This window comes from Lactuca sativa, chromosome 2, assembly GCF_002870075.4.
Source record: "Lactuca sativa cultivar Salinas chromosome 2, Lsat_Salinas_v11, whole genome shotgun sequence".
NCBI classification, from domain to species: domain Eukaryota; kingdom Viridiplantae; phylum Streptophyta; class Magnoliopsida; order Asterales; family Asteraceae; genus Lactuca; species Lactuca sativa.
In genome coordinates, this window is record NC_056624.2 from 222271839 (window position 1) to 222291280 (window position 19442).

The 19442-nt window shown below is 34.8% G+C and overlaps 2 protein-coding genes across 5 annotated transcripts; both read left to right on the forward strand.

Moving 5' to 3' along the window:
* The first annotated feature begins 1005 nt into the window (after positions 1-1005).
* Positions 1006-4371, forward strand: LOC111884015 (uncharacterized). 4 transcript variants are annotated; one of them, XM_023880345.3, is made up of 5 exons: positions 1008-1762; positions 2429-2777; positions 3296-3659; positions 3839-3908; positions 4036-4371. In XM_023880345.3, exons 2-5 carry the CDS (start codon positions 2459-2461, stop codon positions 4177-4179), a joined length of 897 nt encoding a protein of 298 aa, XP_023736113.1. In that variant the 5' UTR covers positions 1008-1762; positions 2429-2458; the 3' UTR covers positions 4180-4371. The 4 variants fall into 4 exon arrangements, with proteins under 4 accessions (XP_023736114.1, XP_042755527.1, XP_023736113.1 ...); XM_042899594.2 differs by having other exon boundaries at positions 1008-1561; XM_023880346.3 differs by having other exon boundaries at positions 1006-2777; positions 4010-4174.
* Positions 4372-7061: 2690 nt separating this feature from the next.
* Positions 7062-10713, forward strand: LOC111884001 (protein NRT1/ PTR FAMILY 5.1). Its single transcript, XM_023880329.3, has 5 exons — positions 7062-7225; positions 7343-7560; positions 7970-8105; positions 8263-8683; positions 9692-10713. The coding sequence occupies exons 1-5, from the start codon at positions 7123-7125 to the stop codon at positions 10575-10577; spliced, it is 1764 nt and encodes a 587-aa protein (XP_023736097.1). The 5' UTR covers positions 7062-7122; the 3' UTR covers positions 10578-10713.
* The last annotated feature ends 8729 nt before the right edge of the window (positions 10714-19442 follow it).

Consider the following 19442-nt stretch of genomic DNA (forward strand, 5'->3'; position numbering starts at 1 on the left):
TGGTGGTTGTGTGGTTGTCTGCCTCCCGCATGTAGGGTGACGCATGAAATTGCATTAGGGTGAGGTGGGATGAGAAAATTTTCATTGAAATGGTATTTGTGCTGAGTTTTGAGTGTTGAGTAGGTTCATATAGCTCTCATATGATGCAAACCCCATGGAAGTGGATGTAATTGTGGTTGGAGGGGTGTTCGAGTTTTGCTTTATAGCTTGGTTGAAAGAAAATGTGGTTGATTTTTGTATAAAATGAGAGAAAGAGAAGAATTGTGTAGATAAAAAAAAGAGTATATGTGTGTATTTATATGTTGAGTAAATAGGTAGGGTTTTTTTGTGACCGTTCTGAACGGTCATTTGGCCTTTCCTTTGAGTTGAGCATGTTGCCATTCGTTACCACCACCATGGATGACCCATAACGACCCTTAACGGCTGGGGGTGTAGCCGCATTACAACGTCGTTGCCGCCGATCCACGTAGACAAAAATGGTTGATAACGACTCCATACCGACCAGTCTTAACCTAACATTGGTTGTAACATGGTTTTCTTTTTATTACTACGAATTGGTTTGATAAAGTCACTCAAAATGGAATATCTTGTTCATTAACAAAATAGAATTAAATGAAAGAATATCAAATATAATAAACAAAGTTGTAAGTTTGGTCCATGTGGTATGTCAAAAATTGGATGTTTGGTCCAAAAAGTTTTGTAGTTGCACCAATGATCCAAAATAAGAATTTTGTTGTAGTTTTGGTCATTGGAAGAGTTTAAATGAGTTAGAATGATTATTTTGCCATTTTCATTGTTTTTTGACAAACTGCAAAAATGTCCCTATGGTATGCACTTTTTCTGATGTTTAGTTCAAACATCGATTTTTTTGGTTTCGTGATCCTTTTGAGCTAGTTTTGTTGGGAATTTGATCCCTCGGTAAACTGAAATGACTATAATACCCTTGGGGTATTAATTTTTCTATTTTCCTTCATTTTTTGTTAAAATCTAATAATTATTTATTTATTTTAATAATTAAAAAAGGGTCCGGCTCTCTCTCTCAACAAAACCTCCAAAAACACTGATCTTCAATCCTTCGAAAACCTCACAAATTCTTCTCCATCTTTTTTTCTTTGTCTTCTTCAAGAATGTTGATCCTTAATTTGTCCAACAACAATTTCCCAGCACCCATCATAGAAGATAACTCCATCAATTTCCCCCTGCTTGAATTTGACCTACAACTCCAAGATTCTCCAACAATGGTTGTTTGTTAAGGAGATGAGAGGTTGAAGTCGCCGTGTGGGATGGGATCTGACTTCTTGGCTAATCTGAGAAGAAGGACGAATAAGAGCAGAAGGAGGGGCGACTGGCATTGGATGAACCGGGAAGGCATCGTCGGTGGTTTAACTGCTCGAAGAAATAAGGAAAAACAAAAGCAGTGGTGGTGGAGTGTGATCTGGTGGTAACAGATCTATTGAGGGAGGAGGAGCCCGTTTTTCGAAGAGCTGATAAAAAAAACTGGATCATCGGATCTAAACAACCATCTAATGGATCTACAAGGATCTGGTATAGAAAAACCGAGGTACACCAAATATTACTCGGATCTGATTTGAGAACAACTATATCTTGATAGAGACCTCACCAAAAGAACAAATCAAATGCGAAAAAAAATTATTACAACTCTGATAAGAATCTGATCAGATCGACGACGAAATCAGATGTAATACCGACTAATCCATAAGAATCAAATACAAAATCAACAAAGGAGAACACAAAGATTCATGTAAGACTCTGATACCAACTAAAATATAACAAAACGTTATTTCCTTCGATAGATCTTTAAGAGCTTTACAAACAAAAGATTCGTAGAGCTGGATCTGAATATTTCCACACTAACCCTTAACAAGAAATCAACTGGTCTAGATTATAGTAGGTCTATGGAGTCTTAGTCCGTAAACGAGAGAGAGAGAGATTTTCTTTTTTAATTGTTGTAAAAAAAAACTAACTTTAAATGTCAAATTTGTCATTTTAAATGTTTTCAATAATTTTGGATTAGACACAACAAACCCTGACAGTGATACAATTTTAAAACTTTTTGAACTAAACATCTCATTTTTGACATACCATAAATTTGTAGATATTAATATATTTGTTTTACAGTAATTGGAAAGAAATTGAAATACTATTTCTTTTTTTCTTTCACGAAAAAACCGTTTAAACCATATTCGCTCAAACGAAACGGTTTTTGCATCTCAACAATAACGTGTGTTGCTTCAATGGCAAATCCAAAATCTCGCAATTGGCCTTCCTTGAGCTTTTTCACCAACCTAACCGAACCCAGATTTCAGATTTCACACCTCTGATTTCCAGTTTCCCGCCATTGACGACTTTAAAAATGGATTCTCTAGCAATCTACTCTCGACTGATTTTTTTGTGTGGAAAACAATAGGCCCTTCTAGTGAAACAGAGTTAGGAAGCGATGGCGGAAGCTGAACCAGAGAAGCAACAACGACAACAACGAGTCGGAGGGGGATCATCAATTCTGAGGAAACCCTTTTACGATCTCACTAACCTCATCCCTAAACCCCACCGGCATTCTATTTCTACTTCATCATCCCAAGCGAAGAATCCCATAACGTCCACCGATCCCGCCATGTCCCTTTCCAGAACCTGCTCCACCCAAATCCATAGTCTCGTGCAGCAGCAATTCGCCGCTCCGAGGGACCAACATCCTCTTCCGACTCCTCGGACTCCGAGTCCTGTTACTCTCAATCTCCCACACACACAAAAACGCCGGTGTATGTATTAATCGAAATGTTGTTCTTCTGCATCTGGATTTTTTTTTATTGAACCTGCTTCATTGTTTGTTCATATAGTACTTTGTATAGTGTTTTCTTCTCCTATTGCAATCTGAATTACCCACTCTGTTTCTGAATTACTTTTACAGTGCACAATTTATCACCTGCATATCTGTATTTATATGTTCAAAGTTAAAATTATAATGAATTACTTCCCCATTTTGGTTCATGTGCTTGGAATTATATGACGATACCATGATCGGGATTTTCCCAATGCTTAACTTGCTTAATTTCTGTGTTCCGAAACTAATGTTTAACGGGTGTTCAGCTTAATTTTCATCATTGTAGTTTACAATCAGTTATTATTTGTATAGTGAATAATCAATATACCATGCGACTGTGTTTGCTTTCAACTGTTATATGTGATTACGTAAAGGAAACAGTGAATCGTGATTGTTTCTTCAAAAGGTTCCATAGATTACTATGATATTTAGGTAATTTGTATTTCTATTGCATAGATGATTCGGTTGGTGATGGGAAGCATCTAGCTTATACCGGAAGCCAAACATTGATGAAAACTAGAAGCAAGACGAAGGCTGCTGCTGTACCTGTTTATCCGATTCATCTTGAAAGAACAATAAATAACATGAAGGGTATTCCTATGCAACCTAGATACCCACTAATGGAAAACACCATTAACATGGAGCCGCTATCTGGGGTGAAGTTTAACAATAAAAAGAAAGCAGTTCTGGGTTCTAGTCTTACTGATCTTTCAAAGAAATATGAAGAAAAAATGGTAGCTACACCTATCAATTATGGTGCCCTGAAGAAGAAGGATGAAGGAAATAGTTCTATGCGTCTATTGAGGAGTAGAAGCAACAGGTGTTTCTCTCTGGCACATATACAAATGAAGTTTAATCAAAACTTACTTTTTCTTTTCTAATTCCAATTTTGATGTTGGGTGTTATCCATTTTCAGTTCTCTAATTGTAAACACCCCTCGGAAAATAAAAATCCTTACAATATCAGTGAAAATATCTCTGCTTCTTTGACTTTTGGTAGGTATGAAGTTAATGGAGCGGAAGATTCATTAGAATCTAAGTCAACAAAAGTTCATTTTCCGAATAACAAGGTTTGTTTGTTTGACCTTTTTCTATAAGAAGCATGTATATTGTTTATGGAATTGCATCGACTAGATTAATTATAACATCTTGTTGTTTCTTGGAAACGAAGTGATCTTAATGGTCATTGTTCTGCAGAAAAGGAGCCACTCATCAAAGAAAAGTTCCAAAAAATTTGTATTGCCACAAGATTTTATTGACCAACAAAGAGCTTACTTTAAAGAGATTGATGAGTATGAACTACAAGTCGAAGAAGAAGAAGCGGATGAAGTATCATCCTAAAGAATATATGTAGGTGGGGCCACCTCATGTATTTCAATGTCTTTTGCATATTCTAGGTGGATCAATTGTAGATCAAAGTGTATAAACAACATTTTATAGTGTGATATGACATGGAAATTACAAGTCTGGAGTGTTATATTTTTTGTGGGAGTTTCAAATTTCAATGTGGATTGAGTTTCTTGTTGGATTGAACTCTTATACTAGTCACTGTTTTATATTTCACAATATATATTATATTCTATAATAAGTGGGAAAAAAAACCAAAGCCATATCTTTCTCTGACATGTTTCTTCTTGAATAGTTTGTTGATATGTTTTCACTTTGGTTTAGTGGGTTATACCTTTCTTTGGCTGGTGTCAAGTTGTCTACACCTTTTAATTGAGTGCATAGAAGATAGAAGTTGTTCAATGAAAATGAAATGGATTGTAGGGTAGTTTGGGCACTTTGGTATTGTAGTGAATTCAAAAGCGATAAGGAATTAGATGTTGATCTTTTTGGTTATGGGTAAGGTCATGTCGAAAGGTCACCAAAGATGCCTCATTTATGGACATAGTTTTGAGTTTGGATTTTCCTAGGTTTCATTTTCATTCTAATTGATGATACAGTTGCCCTCCAACAATGGAAATCTCCATATCCTTCATCTCATAATCTTTGGGGGATGCCTTTTTGTCTTCATTATTTAGTTTGAATGAGTTGAACTTTTGTGGATGTTATCAATCCTACATTGATGTGAAACGGTTTTGGTCTTCTTTTATTTCAATTGGATAACGTGTATCGGGATAAATAATTATTAAAACATATTTGAGGTAAAATGTTTATTTAAATCAATATGTACTTGTTATTTTATCATTATCAAATTATAAAAAAATGTTCATTAGCAAGACCAAACGCAAGAAGCTAATAAACACAATTTAATTAAGCAATCCCTAATACCCATAAGATAAGAAAATACACTCATATAGTTTAAAAAAATTAATTTTGAATCCTTTTTAACATTATTACACTAGAATAACAAGTTTTAATAGTACAAAGATAGATTTGTAGGTAAGAAGTAGGACTAGGATAGGTGATTTCTAGTGAAGGTGGATTATTGGTAAGAAATTCTTCAAAAATAAAAAAAAAAAATTGTAATATAAGGCAATAAATGTAAAATGGCGATGTGCCAAAATCATGTATGTGATTCGGAATCTATGCTACATACATGGGTATTCTTTTCGGACCATAAGTAGAGAGGGTCGGGTGTGGGGCACCCATTAGCCATGACCCAACAACATTTTTGAGCTTTATTTGGGATCTTTCGTTGATTGGGGGGCCATCATTACCTTCAAGCAAATTCATATTTACCCGTTCACATGGGAAGTACAAATAATTGTATTCGAATAAAAAGACCTATCAATCATATATTTATATTTTATATTCTTATAATCATTTTTTATATATATCTATTTTTTCATATATAAAATTGTGTGAACCGAGTAATAAGGAGAAAAAGTGATAAAAAGATGAATAGTTTTGGAGTAAGTGCAACCTGTTATTGGATCATGAAGTGTAGACAGTCAAATGTTGTACTCCGAATTGATAACATAAGATGGTGAGTTGTACTATGCATAATGCATTAATCATTTAAATGATTATTTTTTGAAATTGTTTTGTCCAATAACATAAAAGAAAATAACACCCTGGTTCATGGGTAATATGCTTTTGCTAGTTTACAAAATTAAAATAGACGATGTTGGATCATGTAGCATTTATATTTGGTTGTAGGCCTAAAAGGTTCTTGCCATGTCACATGGTCATTGTTGTGCATTTACTCACTAGTGGTCCTTTGACTGTGACACCTTCCTCCTAGGGTCTTGGCTTTTTAGAATCTTATAGTTAGGTTTGGGTTTCTTAAAATACCATATTAAACATAAGAAAAATAATCAAATTATGTGTCGTACTTAGTTTAAAAAGGGTATATCTAAAATTTCATTCAGATTTATTTAGTTGATTGGAATAAATAAAAGAGAAAATTATAAAAATGGTCCCTCTGGTTTGCTGATTTCTTTAGACACCATCCGACGAGTTTCAAAGTTGCAAGTTTCGTCCCTCTCATTTTGACCATTGTGAATTTGGTCTCATTAAACTTGAAATGACTAATTTACCCTTTAGGTAAATATATTTTTGTTAAATAATAAATGCCTTTCCCCACCCCCACCTCACCACACCTACATCTTCATCATCTATCCCCCTCTTGCACTTGTTGACCATGCCAACCTCTCCTCCGTTGGTAAACCAACACCACCACCATTTACAAAACATATTCTCTCTCCTCTTACCTAATCTTTGATCCAAAACCCATTACGACCACCCCTCATTCTCTCCCTAACACAAGAAATTAAGCATGATAAGAGTGAACAAACTTTTTAAGGTAAGAGTTTTTCTTGCAAAGTACTTTTTAAGGAAGGAAATGGAGGTTTGTCGACAACTGTTGAGTTTTCTAGCAAGCAAGCAGACTAGCAGAGGCATGGACAAGAGAGGAAATGCTTCTTTCACTAATCCATGGATAAAGAAATGATAAAAAGGTTTAGTACAATACTTAGGTTGTAGGGTGACGTGGGGATTAAACCTTTTTCAAAAGAATAAATAAATAATAAATAAGAAATTAATGAAAAAATATACAGGTGCAATAAATTCTTTTTAAGGACGATTCGAGTTCCAAACTTGCAACAAAAACATATAATAAAGACGATTTGAGTTAAAAAAAAGTTAAAGACCTATTGTAGAGGTTACCTTGAACTATAGGGACCATTATTGTAATATACACAAATAAGAATCATGAATACGCTACCCTCGATTCCCAACACTTCAAAAAATCTATTAAAAAAAACTATTAGTAAGCAAACACAAAGGTCTATTTATAGCATCACTTAGCCTCTCGTTTTCTCTCATTTTTAACAAAATATGGAAGAAAAAGGATACACACAAGATGGCACAGTCGATCTTCGCAGGCAACCCGTGCTCTCTTCCAAAACCGGCAAATGGAAAGCTTGTGCCTTTTTAGTTGGTAATTCACCACACCCTTTTCTTGATTTCATTTTTTCATTTCAAGATTCTTCAAAGTTCAAACCATACAACAACTACAAGACTATCTTTTTTATGGTTTTTTTTTTTCTTTCAAAAGGGTATGAAGCGTTTGAAAGAATGGCATTTTATGGGGTGGCGTCAAATCTTGTGGTGTATTTGACGACACAATTGCATGAAGACACTGTTTCATCTGTTAGAAATGTTAATAATTGGTCAGGTGCGGTTTGGATGACTCCCATCTTTGGTGCATACATTGCTGATTCTTATTTGGGTCGTTTCTGGACTTTCACCTTGTCGTCTCTCATCTATGTATTGGTACGTAAGTTGTTTTTTTTTTTTTTTTTTTTTTCAACAAAAAGTAGTTTTTTTATGAGGTTATAATTTTGATGCAAAGATTGCTTTTGGATGTGTGTTTTTGTCCATGCGTTTTCTTTGAATGAATATAAAGAAAAAAAAAACTATTGGCTTATCTTTCTTTTGACCAACTATAGTTAATTAAGTCCAATAATTTCCATCACTTGTCAATTCATTATACTTATATAATTCAAATATTATCAAGTTAATTACCATAAATCTATCGATAACGACAAAAGCTTCGATCTTAGTTATGGTTCCCACCATTGGTCTTTTAGGGTGGTAACAATTGTTCGATATGATATAATCATTAAACTTTATATAATATTATATGTTTTAACTTTTAGCGGTTAAAAATTTGTCATTTTAGGGGATGGTGCTATTGACATTGGCAGTTTCGATCAAATTCTTAAAGCCAACATGCAGAAATGGAGTATGCAATAAAGCCACCACTTCTCAAATTGCATTTTTCTATTCATCTTTATACATCATAGCCATAGGTGCAGGTAGATATGCACTAACTTCAAACTTTCTTTTCATAATTTTTATAATGTTAAAGTTAAAAAAAAACAATTTGTTCTTGTACGTTATACCTTTTAGAATTATGTTTTTACGACCATAGTACATACCTGATTAAAAATCTTGGATCCAACATTGATGTAGGTGGCACGAAACCCAATATCTCAACTTTTGGTGCTGATCAATTTGACGATTTTGACCCTAGTGAAAAGAGACTAAAAGTATCGTTTTTCAACTGGTGGATGTTTAGTAGTTTTACGGGTGCACTTATCGCCACCCTTGGTCTAGTTTACATTCAAGAAAACTTGGGTTGGGGTCTTGGTTATGGCATCCCAACCATTGGTCTCATTGTGTCACTTGTTATCTTCTACATTGGCACCCCTATGTACAGGCATAAAGTTAGAAGGACCAAGAGTCCAGCCGGAGAAATTTTCCGTGTTGTTAGGGCGGCATTTGCCAATCGCCACCGCGAACCACCACGTGATTTGTCAGAGCTCCATGAGTTTGATTTGCAACATTATGTCAATAGTGGGAAACGTCAAGTTTATCACACTCCAATTTTCAGGTACCTAATTGTTTTACTATTCATTGTCTTTCTAAAAGAGCAAAGAAATGATGGACTACAATTAACATCTAAATACTTAATTATAGGCCTATACTAGCAATTAAGTTATGTGTTCAAATCTTTGTTTTATAACAATTGACACTTTTTTTTTTTTTTATATTTTTAATAATCGGAAGTCTGGAGAAAACTTTTATTATCTGGCTAGTATTATTGTGAGTATGACTATACATGTATGAAATACTGTTAACTAATTAGGATCACGAAAAGCCGACCTTTTAGCAACGAACTTTTATGCAAAACGAGGTGTCTTTGTCCAACTTGTTGATTGGACCATAGCCCTTTTAAAGAGACACACTCGACGAAAGCTAGGCATGATGGACACTCGTATTCAACACCATATATGATATCACTTTATATCATAAAATAAATTTAATATAAAGTCAAACAAGAGGGCAGAAATGGAATTCTTTTATCCGATACATAGATTTGTCAACATTTCATTTTAAATGTAAGATGTCCTTTCATCCTGCGTGTACGCACGTGTATGTTCATAAAAACGTTTTTATTAAATTTGTTATGTTTAGTAAAAATTATCACACGGTATTATATACTACAATAAATCTCAAATTGAAATTCATGAACATTAAATGAGGTGGGGATTGGGGACGACTCATTCTAGTTTGTCACAAGTTACAACTGTTGCTGAACTTAATTAAAGATTCATTAAATGGCCCATAGAAACCGGTTATAAAAGTTGGCCAATGTTATTTAATTTAAGTTTTGTGGGCCCACGTAACATATTAAATATGCATACATGCAAAAATATTAAACCAACATGGGATATTGATTCATTAATGAAGAATACAATAATGCTTTTTTTTTTTTTAATAAAACACTTTTTCCATCCAAAACTCATAAGGTCGATGAAGTTTGATTTGGTTAGAATTTAAATACGATGATTTGGATATGGTGATGGTTGATAACGCGTAACATGAAATGAAATTATAGGTTCTTGGACAAAGGTGCACTTAAAGAAGATGGCCATGTCAATTCAAGGTGGCCACCATGCACCATTACTCAAGTGGAAGGAGCTAAGCTTGTATTGGGGATGATCATGGTATGGCTTGTAACCTTGATTCCTAGCACTATTTGGGCACAAATCAACACCTTGTTTGTGAAACAAGGCACCACTTTGGATCGACATCTTGGATCAAATTTCCAGTTACCAGCAGCATCGCTAGGAAGCTTTGTTACACTTTCTATGTTAATATCTGTGCCAATGTATGATCGATACTTTGTACCTTTAATGCGCAAAAGAACCAAAAACCCTAGGGGAATTACCATGCTTCAAAGGCTTGGTATTGGATTCACAATTCAAATTCTAGCCATAGCAATTGCTTATCTAGTTGAAGTCAAAAGAATGAAATCTATTGAGTCCAATCACATTCTAGATCCTAAAGAAGTAATCCCCATGAGTATTTTCTGGTTAATGCCTCAATACGTTCTGCTAGGGGTCGCTGATGTGTTTAATGCGATTGGATTGCTAGAATTCTTCTACGACCAATCTCCTGAAGACATGCAAAGCCTCGGGACCACATTTTTCACGAGTGGAATTGGCGTTGGCAACTTCTTGAACAGCTTCTTGGTGACAATGGTGGATAAGGTAACAAGTAGGGATGGAATGAAGAGTTGGATCGGGAAAAACTTAAATGATTCCCATTTGGATTATTACTATGGTTTCCTTTTGTTCATTTCAGTATTAAATTTGGGAGCTTTCTTGTGGGCATCAAAGAAATATGTTTATAAAAGGGAGTCAAATGTAGAAGCAAAAGATGAAAGTCTAGAGATGGAATGTAAAACATTGGAAGCAATTCCATTAGGGTTGCAAGTTTAACAAGGTTTGGAACAACTTTCAGTAATGTTACATGGTTACCCAATTTGTATTAATGCATTAGTATAAAAGAAAGTAATTTTATGGCTTATTGTATAATTTCTAATAAAAGCCCTTTGTTCATATATTTTTAGCTCAATATCAGTCGAACTTAATTATTTTGAACTTACTAAAAAATGGTACCGACTTATTTTTACTTTAATATTTGTTTTGTTTTATGATATTGATATAAAAGTAATCAAATGATCGCACTTCAAAACATACACGGCTATATGAAAATTTTAGTTCATTCATCTTCAAATGTATTTTTATATGAGTTCACTTTTATAGTATATTAATTTTTGCAAAATTCACAAATCCTCCTTAATAAATTAATTTTTTTTTCTACATGTCAATCTTTCATTAGTTTTGACACTTGTTAATTTATGGTATTTTTGAAATAAATATTATCTACTTGTCAATTTTTGGATTGTTTCAATTTTAAAATTAAATTTATATATATATATATATATATATATATATATATATTAAATTGCAATAAATACATTTCTCATTTTTTATTTTAAAGTTGTATATTAAAAAATATTTTCTATTTATCATTTAATGTTTAATCTTTTTTTAAATCAACCCGTATAAAACACGAATCACACACCTAATAATGAATTCAAATAGTATTTTTGTAAGATCATTGATTACATTAAGAGGAACTAAACTCTATATTTTTTTAATTTTAACTAAATTTAAAACATCAAATTCAAAGCCTATTCATAAATTGGGCTTTAATGGGCAATAACCACATAAAGCATAACAAAATCACAAAATACATCGTAGTATAAAAGAACGCCTACATGGGGCGGGCCAATTAGGTTTTCATTACTTTTTGAATAATGTACGTGCTTTTTCATTTGCATAAGTACGAAAGCATAACAAAATCACAAAATACATATGATAATAAAAATATAAAGAAAAAAAAGATTGTATCGTCATTTAAGTGGTTCTATGTTGAACATGAGTCGATTTTTGGGTAAAACCGAACCGAACCTGTTCATTTCGGGTTTTTGTTTTTATAACCTACTAGGTGTGAAACCCGTGTATTACATCAGTTTATTAAAAATAAAAATTTAATATGAATATATAAACATTAAATATTTTATAAAATAACATTTTTACATAACAAAATGTAATCTTTTGGAGCAATTATGAAAGAAATCAAATCGTTTAGAGCATTTATGAGAATTTATTATCAAATTAATAGAATGATAACCTTACATATATAAAACCCATTAGAATTTTTTGAAAATTTATTTTAAGAAAATTAAAATCCCCAAAAAACGACAAGTGGAAAATAACAATTTTAAAAATCTTAGAAAATAACATTTGTCAATATGAAGGAGAAGATGACAAGTGGCAAAAGTATTTTCATTTTATTAGGTAGGATTGGTTCAGTTTCTCGGTTTTTAGGGGTTGGTTTTCGATTTTCCAGGTTCAACACATAGATTCATGAGTTTGGGTTTTCACCCATCATCCAACAAATGTAAACAACCTAACATAATATTCTCATCATTTAAAACAATCAAAAACATCAAAATCAACTATATAGTTCAAGAAAATGTTAAAACTACCAAGTTTTAAAGTTTACGATCAAAATATGAAAAATCAAAGTAAAATAAAAATTGTCCATTAACAATTGGTGGATCCGGATTAGGTTGCTTACTTCTACTTTCAGCTTCGTCAACAATTTTTTGAGATCCTTCCATCCATGTTGAAAAACTAAAGATTTAACATCAATTAAACATAGATTAAACAAACTTCGATTTAACAATTAACATCAATTAAACACAAATTAACCAAACTCGGATTTAACATCAATAAAACACATATTAAGCACACTTAAACATAGATTCACAAAATTCAAATTAAACTTAGATTTAACTTAATTAAACTCAGATTCACATTAAGCTTTACTTAACATGTCATATTAAACTCAATTTCAAATTTAACATTTCTAAGTTAAACATGAACTTTCAAATTAAGAAAATACTAATTTAAGTAATTAGTAACTACTAAAAGAAGTTAAGATTAAGCTGAAAGCACATAAGTGCACCAATTGTTGTGTTTTTGAAGTTAGAAACCAATTTGAAATTTTAACAGAAACATAAAGTCATAAATTGTTATTAGAGTGTGTACTATGTAGGATTAGATAGGCACCTACGTTGTTATGCCGATGGTCGAGAAAAAATCGAAATGCGTTGTGAATACCGACCGTTAAGAAAAAAAATCGGAAAGAGATGGGGATGTTGCATACAAGACTCACTTCAGTCTTCATGCGACAACTGAGACAAAAATGTCACTGACTGCCCTTAAGAATTGACGTAGACAAATAAATGTCATAGGGGGTGTCGGCCCACTTCTGTATTCCCCTTGTGATGTTGCTAAAATATTGTGGATCCTTGTTGTACAGTTTCGAAGAGGTGAAAGAGCAGACCTAATCTTCATCGAGTTCACCATCATACCCAGTACCAATATATTTAGGAATCAAAGCAAACCATCGGGGATAAGGAACATAAGTGGGTCGTTTATTTCCTTAGATCACTTTAGCAAATTGATCAAAATAAAGTTTAGCAAAATCTAGGGGCTTATTTTTGATGATAGAGAAAAGAATATGCTGCTCAAATGTATTCAACTGATCAAGAATACGCATCTGGTGTGAGAGGAACTTTCCAAGAACACCTATGAGAAACTTCCAAGTAGTGAGGAGACACTATCGAACAACATTATGATTCCTTTGCTTGTTTTTTTTAAAACCTAATTTGTCAAGAACAACACGACATTCCTTGTCAGTTGGAAGAGCAAAGTACTCGTCATGAAATAAAATGTTCGCTATCGAAATAAAATGTTTTCCATCTCCAATTGTACCAATAACCATTTATGGATCGTAGTAGGTACAAGTATAGTAGAACTTATAGGCGTGTTGTGGGAGATAAGGATCAGCAAAATAAAAAAGAGCATAACAAAGTGGGCACGCAACAAGATAGGACACAGTCTCCGAAGCCCTTGTCCTTGAACTTTTTAGGGATTTCAGTAGAGAAGGCCACATTTTGGCAAAATGAAAATGGGAGTGACTGGAGTGCTCAAAGCCTTAATTGCATTTGGGGTAAGAACATAAGTGTAGATAGTAGTAGGAGGATTCATCGAGTTTACAATTAGGGTTCTTGAGAGTAGAAACAGTCGAGAGAAATTTTTGAAGGTAATTTGATTGCGTAAGAGGCTTGTGATGTAATTTCTCTGTTCTTATACTCCAATAAGCACCGTTAAAAAGTAATCACTTGGAGAGAGAAGGATTCGTGCCAAATATCGCAATTCCCAAACAACGAATCTTATCCCTAAATTTAATTAAGTTACCGTTTAAGAGTTTCTCCAGAGATAATGGTAATCATATCAAATAAGCATTCAATGAGTGAGAATCTCCAGCAAGACAAAAAACAATAGAATGAGTACCAGCATCAATGCATCAGAATCGTGGGTGGAATTTTGGTGTATCACTTATTGTGTTACTGTAATAGAGATCATTTACACAATGTTATGAAGTCTCATCAGTGGATGATTTGATATGCTAAATCATTTACTACTTTTATTAGAAGTAAATATTGAGTGAGAAAGGTATGATGCGTGTAATATATTTCGGTACGAAATATACCCATCGGCATTAAACGTCGATTTTTCATCAATGTATGCAATATATCACAGTACAAGATATACATGTTGGAATAGTGTCTAAGGCTGCAACTATATTAGGCAAGTATTTGACCCGATTGTGCATGGTCCTTTTGGGTTGCCTTCACCATAGCAACTTGATAGGATGATTTATTAAGAGAGAATAAATATTATTAATATATTATGAGAATAATATAAAGAATAATAATATTGTTATTTGATTAATATAAGTCATAAATTAATTGGTATTAATTTGGTGACTTAAAGAGATTAATTAAATAAGAGGGTATAAACTGTCAAATGTTTGATAGTTACACTTTAGACTGTAAATCCTTATTGGATAGGGGTTGGACGAATTCTAGAGCTAAGGATAGCTCAAAATCGTCCAAGGCTATCTATAGTAAGGATATAGATTGCTTTAAGAGAAGATTATCCAACTAGGGTTTAAGTTGTAACCCTTAAAGAGTCTACAAGTATAAATAGACCCCATGGCTTAGGGAAATCGGCATCTCTTCTCAAATAGAGAACCCCTGGCCGATTTCCTCCTAGCCTCTCTCTACCAAATCATCTTCTTTGCTATTTGGTGTTTGTAAGTCATTAGAGGAGTGACAATTGTGACTCTAGAGCTCCAAGACAACAAGATCAAACAAGAGATTCAAAGGTATGCTTCTAGACCTGATTTTGTATTGTTCTCATACCTAATTAGTCATTAGAAGTCTTGGATTCAAAGCATGTTTAATTAGAAAGCCTAGATCCAAGCATTAGGGTTTTGCATGCGCACATAGGAAAGTTCTTATGGCTAAAACCCATCAGTGGTATCAGAGCCTAGCTTGGTTTCTATTAAATTGTTTGTTTGAAACTTAACTGCAAAATTCAATTTTTGTGTTTCTGAGTCATGGACTCGGCGAGTTGGCCAGACTCGGCGAGTCCCTTGGTGCACTCGGCGAGTCCAAGCGTCAGGAAAGGCCAGATTCGGGATTTCTTCATAATTATCCTATGGAAACTTACCTTAATCATATTAGATCAACCCTAATCCGATTTTTTGATATATATGACTATAATCTTGATCTAATTAAAGATATTTATCAACTAATAAAATATTTAATTTCCTTATATGATAATTAATTAATTATTTTGATTAAATTGGTAATTATCTTGCAAAAAATCTTGAATAAATCAAATATAGATAATTAGGAAATTAATTGTTAATTAGAATTATTTGTTATTTGATCCTCCGTGTTTTTAAATGTTTTAAAACTTGTCCTCAAGTTTTGAAATTTATGTTTTGTGATTAAAAACAATTTAAATTTCAAACCCTAAGTTTTTAAAAGTTTAAAATACAACCCTATACTAATATAATATTACAAGATTAATATATATATATATATATATATATATATATATATATATATATGTATATATATATATATATATATATATATATATATGTATGTATAACTAAAATGCTAGTCTTACCGTTAGTAGGCCTCATTCACGAAGCCGATCTATAAGGTGGGTATAAGGTTGCGGCCTATAAAATGGCGCATAGTGGGTGTACACTCACACCCACCGCTTGCTTGATCGGTGGAGGGTCGTTAGCTGAACGGGTAGGATAGGGCAACCTCATCCTCTCATTAAAAGTATAATATGAAATACAAAGTAACTACACATTTAAAAAAAATTCCCAATCTTAGTTACTTTGGGAAAAGTGAATTGATGCAATCCCATGAAATTACACTTTGCACCCTTGCTAAGAAGTTAGTGGAGCGTGTGTGGTTTACTGGCACACTAATTGGTTCTAAGCAAAGGTGGCAAAGGGTGATTCATTGTTTATCATAGTTCGATGGAGCGTGTGTGGTTTACCGGCACATCGAATAGGTGATCGTTACAATGAAGGCACCATGTGAATTTGCATGGTAATTCACACCCGCTTTGTGATCCTCGGTATCCCAGTCACAAACAAAGAGGGGCATATCGAGATTTAAACATGCCATTGAATAGTTTCAATGAATCTCATCCGAACCTAGGAATTCTCAATACATTTAGGATTTATAGTTAGGTTTTTATGGTGGAGAATTAGGGAATCGTCATTCACTTACCTTCATATTATTTGCATGTTGGATTACGGCATCCCTTTTCTAATATGTAAATATTGTTGTTGGATCCTAGCCCTAATCTTTCTTATTGGGTGATAATTAGGGATTCATATTCTAATCTATCTTTGTCCTTTCTATTTGTAGATGTCGAACGCAAACAACACTGCTGCTAGTTCTTTCACATTGATGAGCCTTTGTCAAAAGGTCACTTTCGATGGGACGAACTTTAGCGAATGGATAAGATACATTCGCACCATTGCTCGCTATGAGGATAAGGAGTATGTCCTCGATGAGAAGCTCGAGAAAATTTACCCTGAAATCGCTACTCCGGCTGAAATGATTGCTTTTGAAACTCATGAGCACGATGCAACGAAGGTACATTGCATCATGATAGCCACCATGAACTCCGAATTCCAAAAATCCTATGAGGACATGTACCCGTACGAGATGCATCAAGATTTATTGGAGAGATACCACCAAAACGCAAGACAAGAGCGTTATGAGATTTTCACTAACATGATTTCTGCTAAGATGGGTCATGGAGAATCTCTTACCGTGCACCTACAAAAGATGCAAAGGTATGTCGACCGTCTTCGCAAGTTGAATGTTGACTTTGGGGAAGACTTGGCGATCGACATGGTGCTTCACTCTTTGCCTCCGAGCTACAATCAATTTAGGATGACCTACCACATGAACAAAGAGGAGGTCACCCTAAGCAAACTCCAAGGTCTATTGAGGGTCGCTGAGAGCAACTTCAAAGAAAAGTCTGTTCCACCAACTCCCAATCCACCCGCTGCTCCTGTCTTGGCTATTGGTCAAGGGAAGGGAAAGAAGAGGAAGACTTCGTCTAAGAACTATCGCAAGGTTAAAACCCGAGATGATGCCTCTTCTAGTGGGACCAAAGTTGATCCTGCTAAGCCCTGCCCTAACCCAAAGGAGGCAGAGTGCCACCACTGCCATAAGATAGGACATTGGAAGAGAAGCTGCCCAGAGTACCTGCAAGCCATCAACGAAGGAAAGATCAAGCTGTCTTTCGCAGGTATATACACAATCAAATCTAATGATTCTAATCATGCTATTTCTTGGGTTCTTGATACCGGTTGTGGTTACCACATTTGCTCTAATGTGCAGAGACTAAGAAGAAGTAGGGATGTGGAGCAAGGAAGGATCAATCTAATCATGGGGAACAGAAGATTGTCGCCTGTAACCAAGATTGGAGTGTATTCTTTAGTGCTTAGGAATAGTTTATGTTTAGATTTGAACAACTGTTGCTATTCACCAGAAATGGCTAGAAACATCATTTCATTTCATGGTTTGTTTAGACAAGGTTTTAGATTTTCTTTTAATAATGAGAATGGTTCTATTTTAGCTTATCTAAATGGTGTCTTTTATTTTGAAGCTATACCATGTAATGGAATATATGAAACTGTTATGATTGTTGATAACTTAGGAAATGATGTTTTGAACATAGATTTTTCCAATAGTATGGATAGAGCATCCTTGTGACATTGTCGTCTTGGACATGTCAACAAGAAACGCATAGCCCAACTCCAAAAGGATGGAGTGTTGGAGTCATTCGACCTTAGGGAAGATGACACGTGCGAGTCTTGGTTACTTGGAAAGATGACTAAGTCACCCTTCACAAGTACTTGTGAAAGGGGTGAGGGTCTATTGGACCTAATACATACCGATGTATGTGGACCGTTTAGATCAACCACGAAGGATGGAAACCGCTTCTACATGACTTTTACCGATGACTATAGTAGATATGAGTATATCTACTTAATCAAGCAAAAGTCAGAAACTTTTGAAAAGTTCAAAGAGTTCAAGAATGAAGTGGAGAATCAATTGGGCAGGAAAATCAAGATGCTTCGATCCGATCGAGGAGGAGAGTACCTAAGTCTTGAATTCCACGATTATCTCAAGGAGTGTGGAATAGTTTCACAATTGACGCCTCCTGGGACACCGCAGTTGAATGGTGTGGCAGAAAGGCGTAATCGAACCTTGTTGGACATGGTTTGCTCTATGATGAGTCATGCTTCACTACCTATCTCTTTTTGGGGGCATGCCTTAGAGACTGCCGCCCATATCCTTAACCCAATCCCTACTAAAAAGGTTGCCAAAACACCTCACGAGATGTGGACAGGGAAAGCTCCCTCATTGGCACATATCAAGGTTTGGGGTTGCGAGACTTTCGTAAGACGAGATACTCACGACAAGCTCGAACCTCGTAGTGAGCGATGTATTTTCATCAGCTACCCACAGAAATCCTTTGGATATCTCTTCTATAGACCGAAGGACAATGTTGTCTTTGTTGCGAGGAGTTTTCCGAGAGCGTGAACTCATAGGCCAAGGAGATAGTGGGAGGCAAATCGAACTTGAAGAGATTCAAGAGTCGATAGATGAAGGAACCTCTACCGCTGGCACTCAACCCGAGGAGGAAACTCCGGTTGAACCGATTGATGAATCCTTACCTCTTAGACGTTCTGATAGAGTTAGAGTTCAACCCCAGTTTTATGGTTTTCATATTACTACCGAAGGGGACACGTATATTAGTGATGGTACACTAATAAACCTTGATGAACCTAATAGCTATAAGGAAGCCATGGCAGGCCCGGAGTCTGCGAAATGGAAAGAGGCAATGGATAGCGAGATCCAATCCATGTATGATAACCAAGTTTGGAATTTGGTTGATAATGTGCCCGGACGTAAAGACCGTTGGGTGCAAATGGATCTTCTAGAAGAAGACCGACGTGGATGGAAAAGTACACACGTATAAGGCGCGATTGGTTGCGAAGGGCTTTACTCAAACTCCCGGAGTTGACTATGATGAGACCTTCTCACCAGTTGCAAAGATAAAATCTATTAGAGTGATGCTAGATATTGCCGCATTTCATGATTATGAGATTTGGCAAATGGATGTCAAGACCGCTTTCCTTAATGGGAAGTTGGCTGAGGATGTTTACATGGCTCAGCCAGAGGGGTTTGTGGATCCAAAGCATCCGAATAGAGTGTGTAAGCTTGAGAAGTCCATTTATGGACTTAAGCAAGCGTCTCG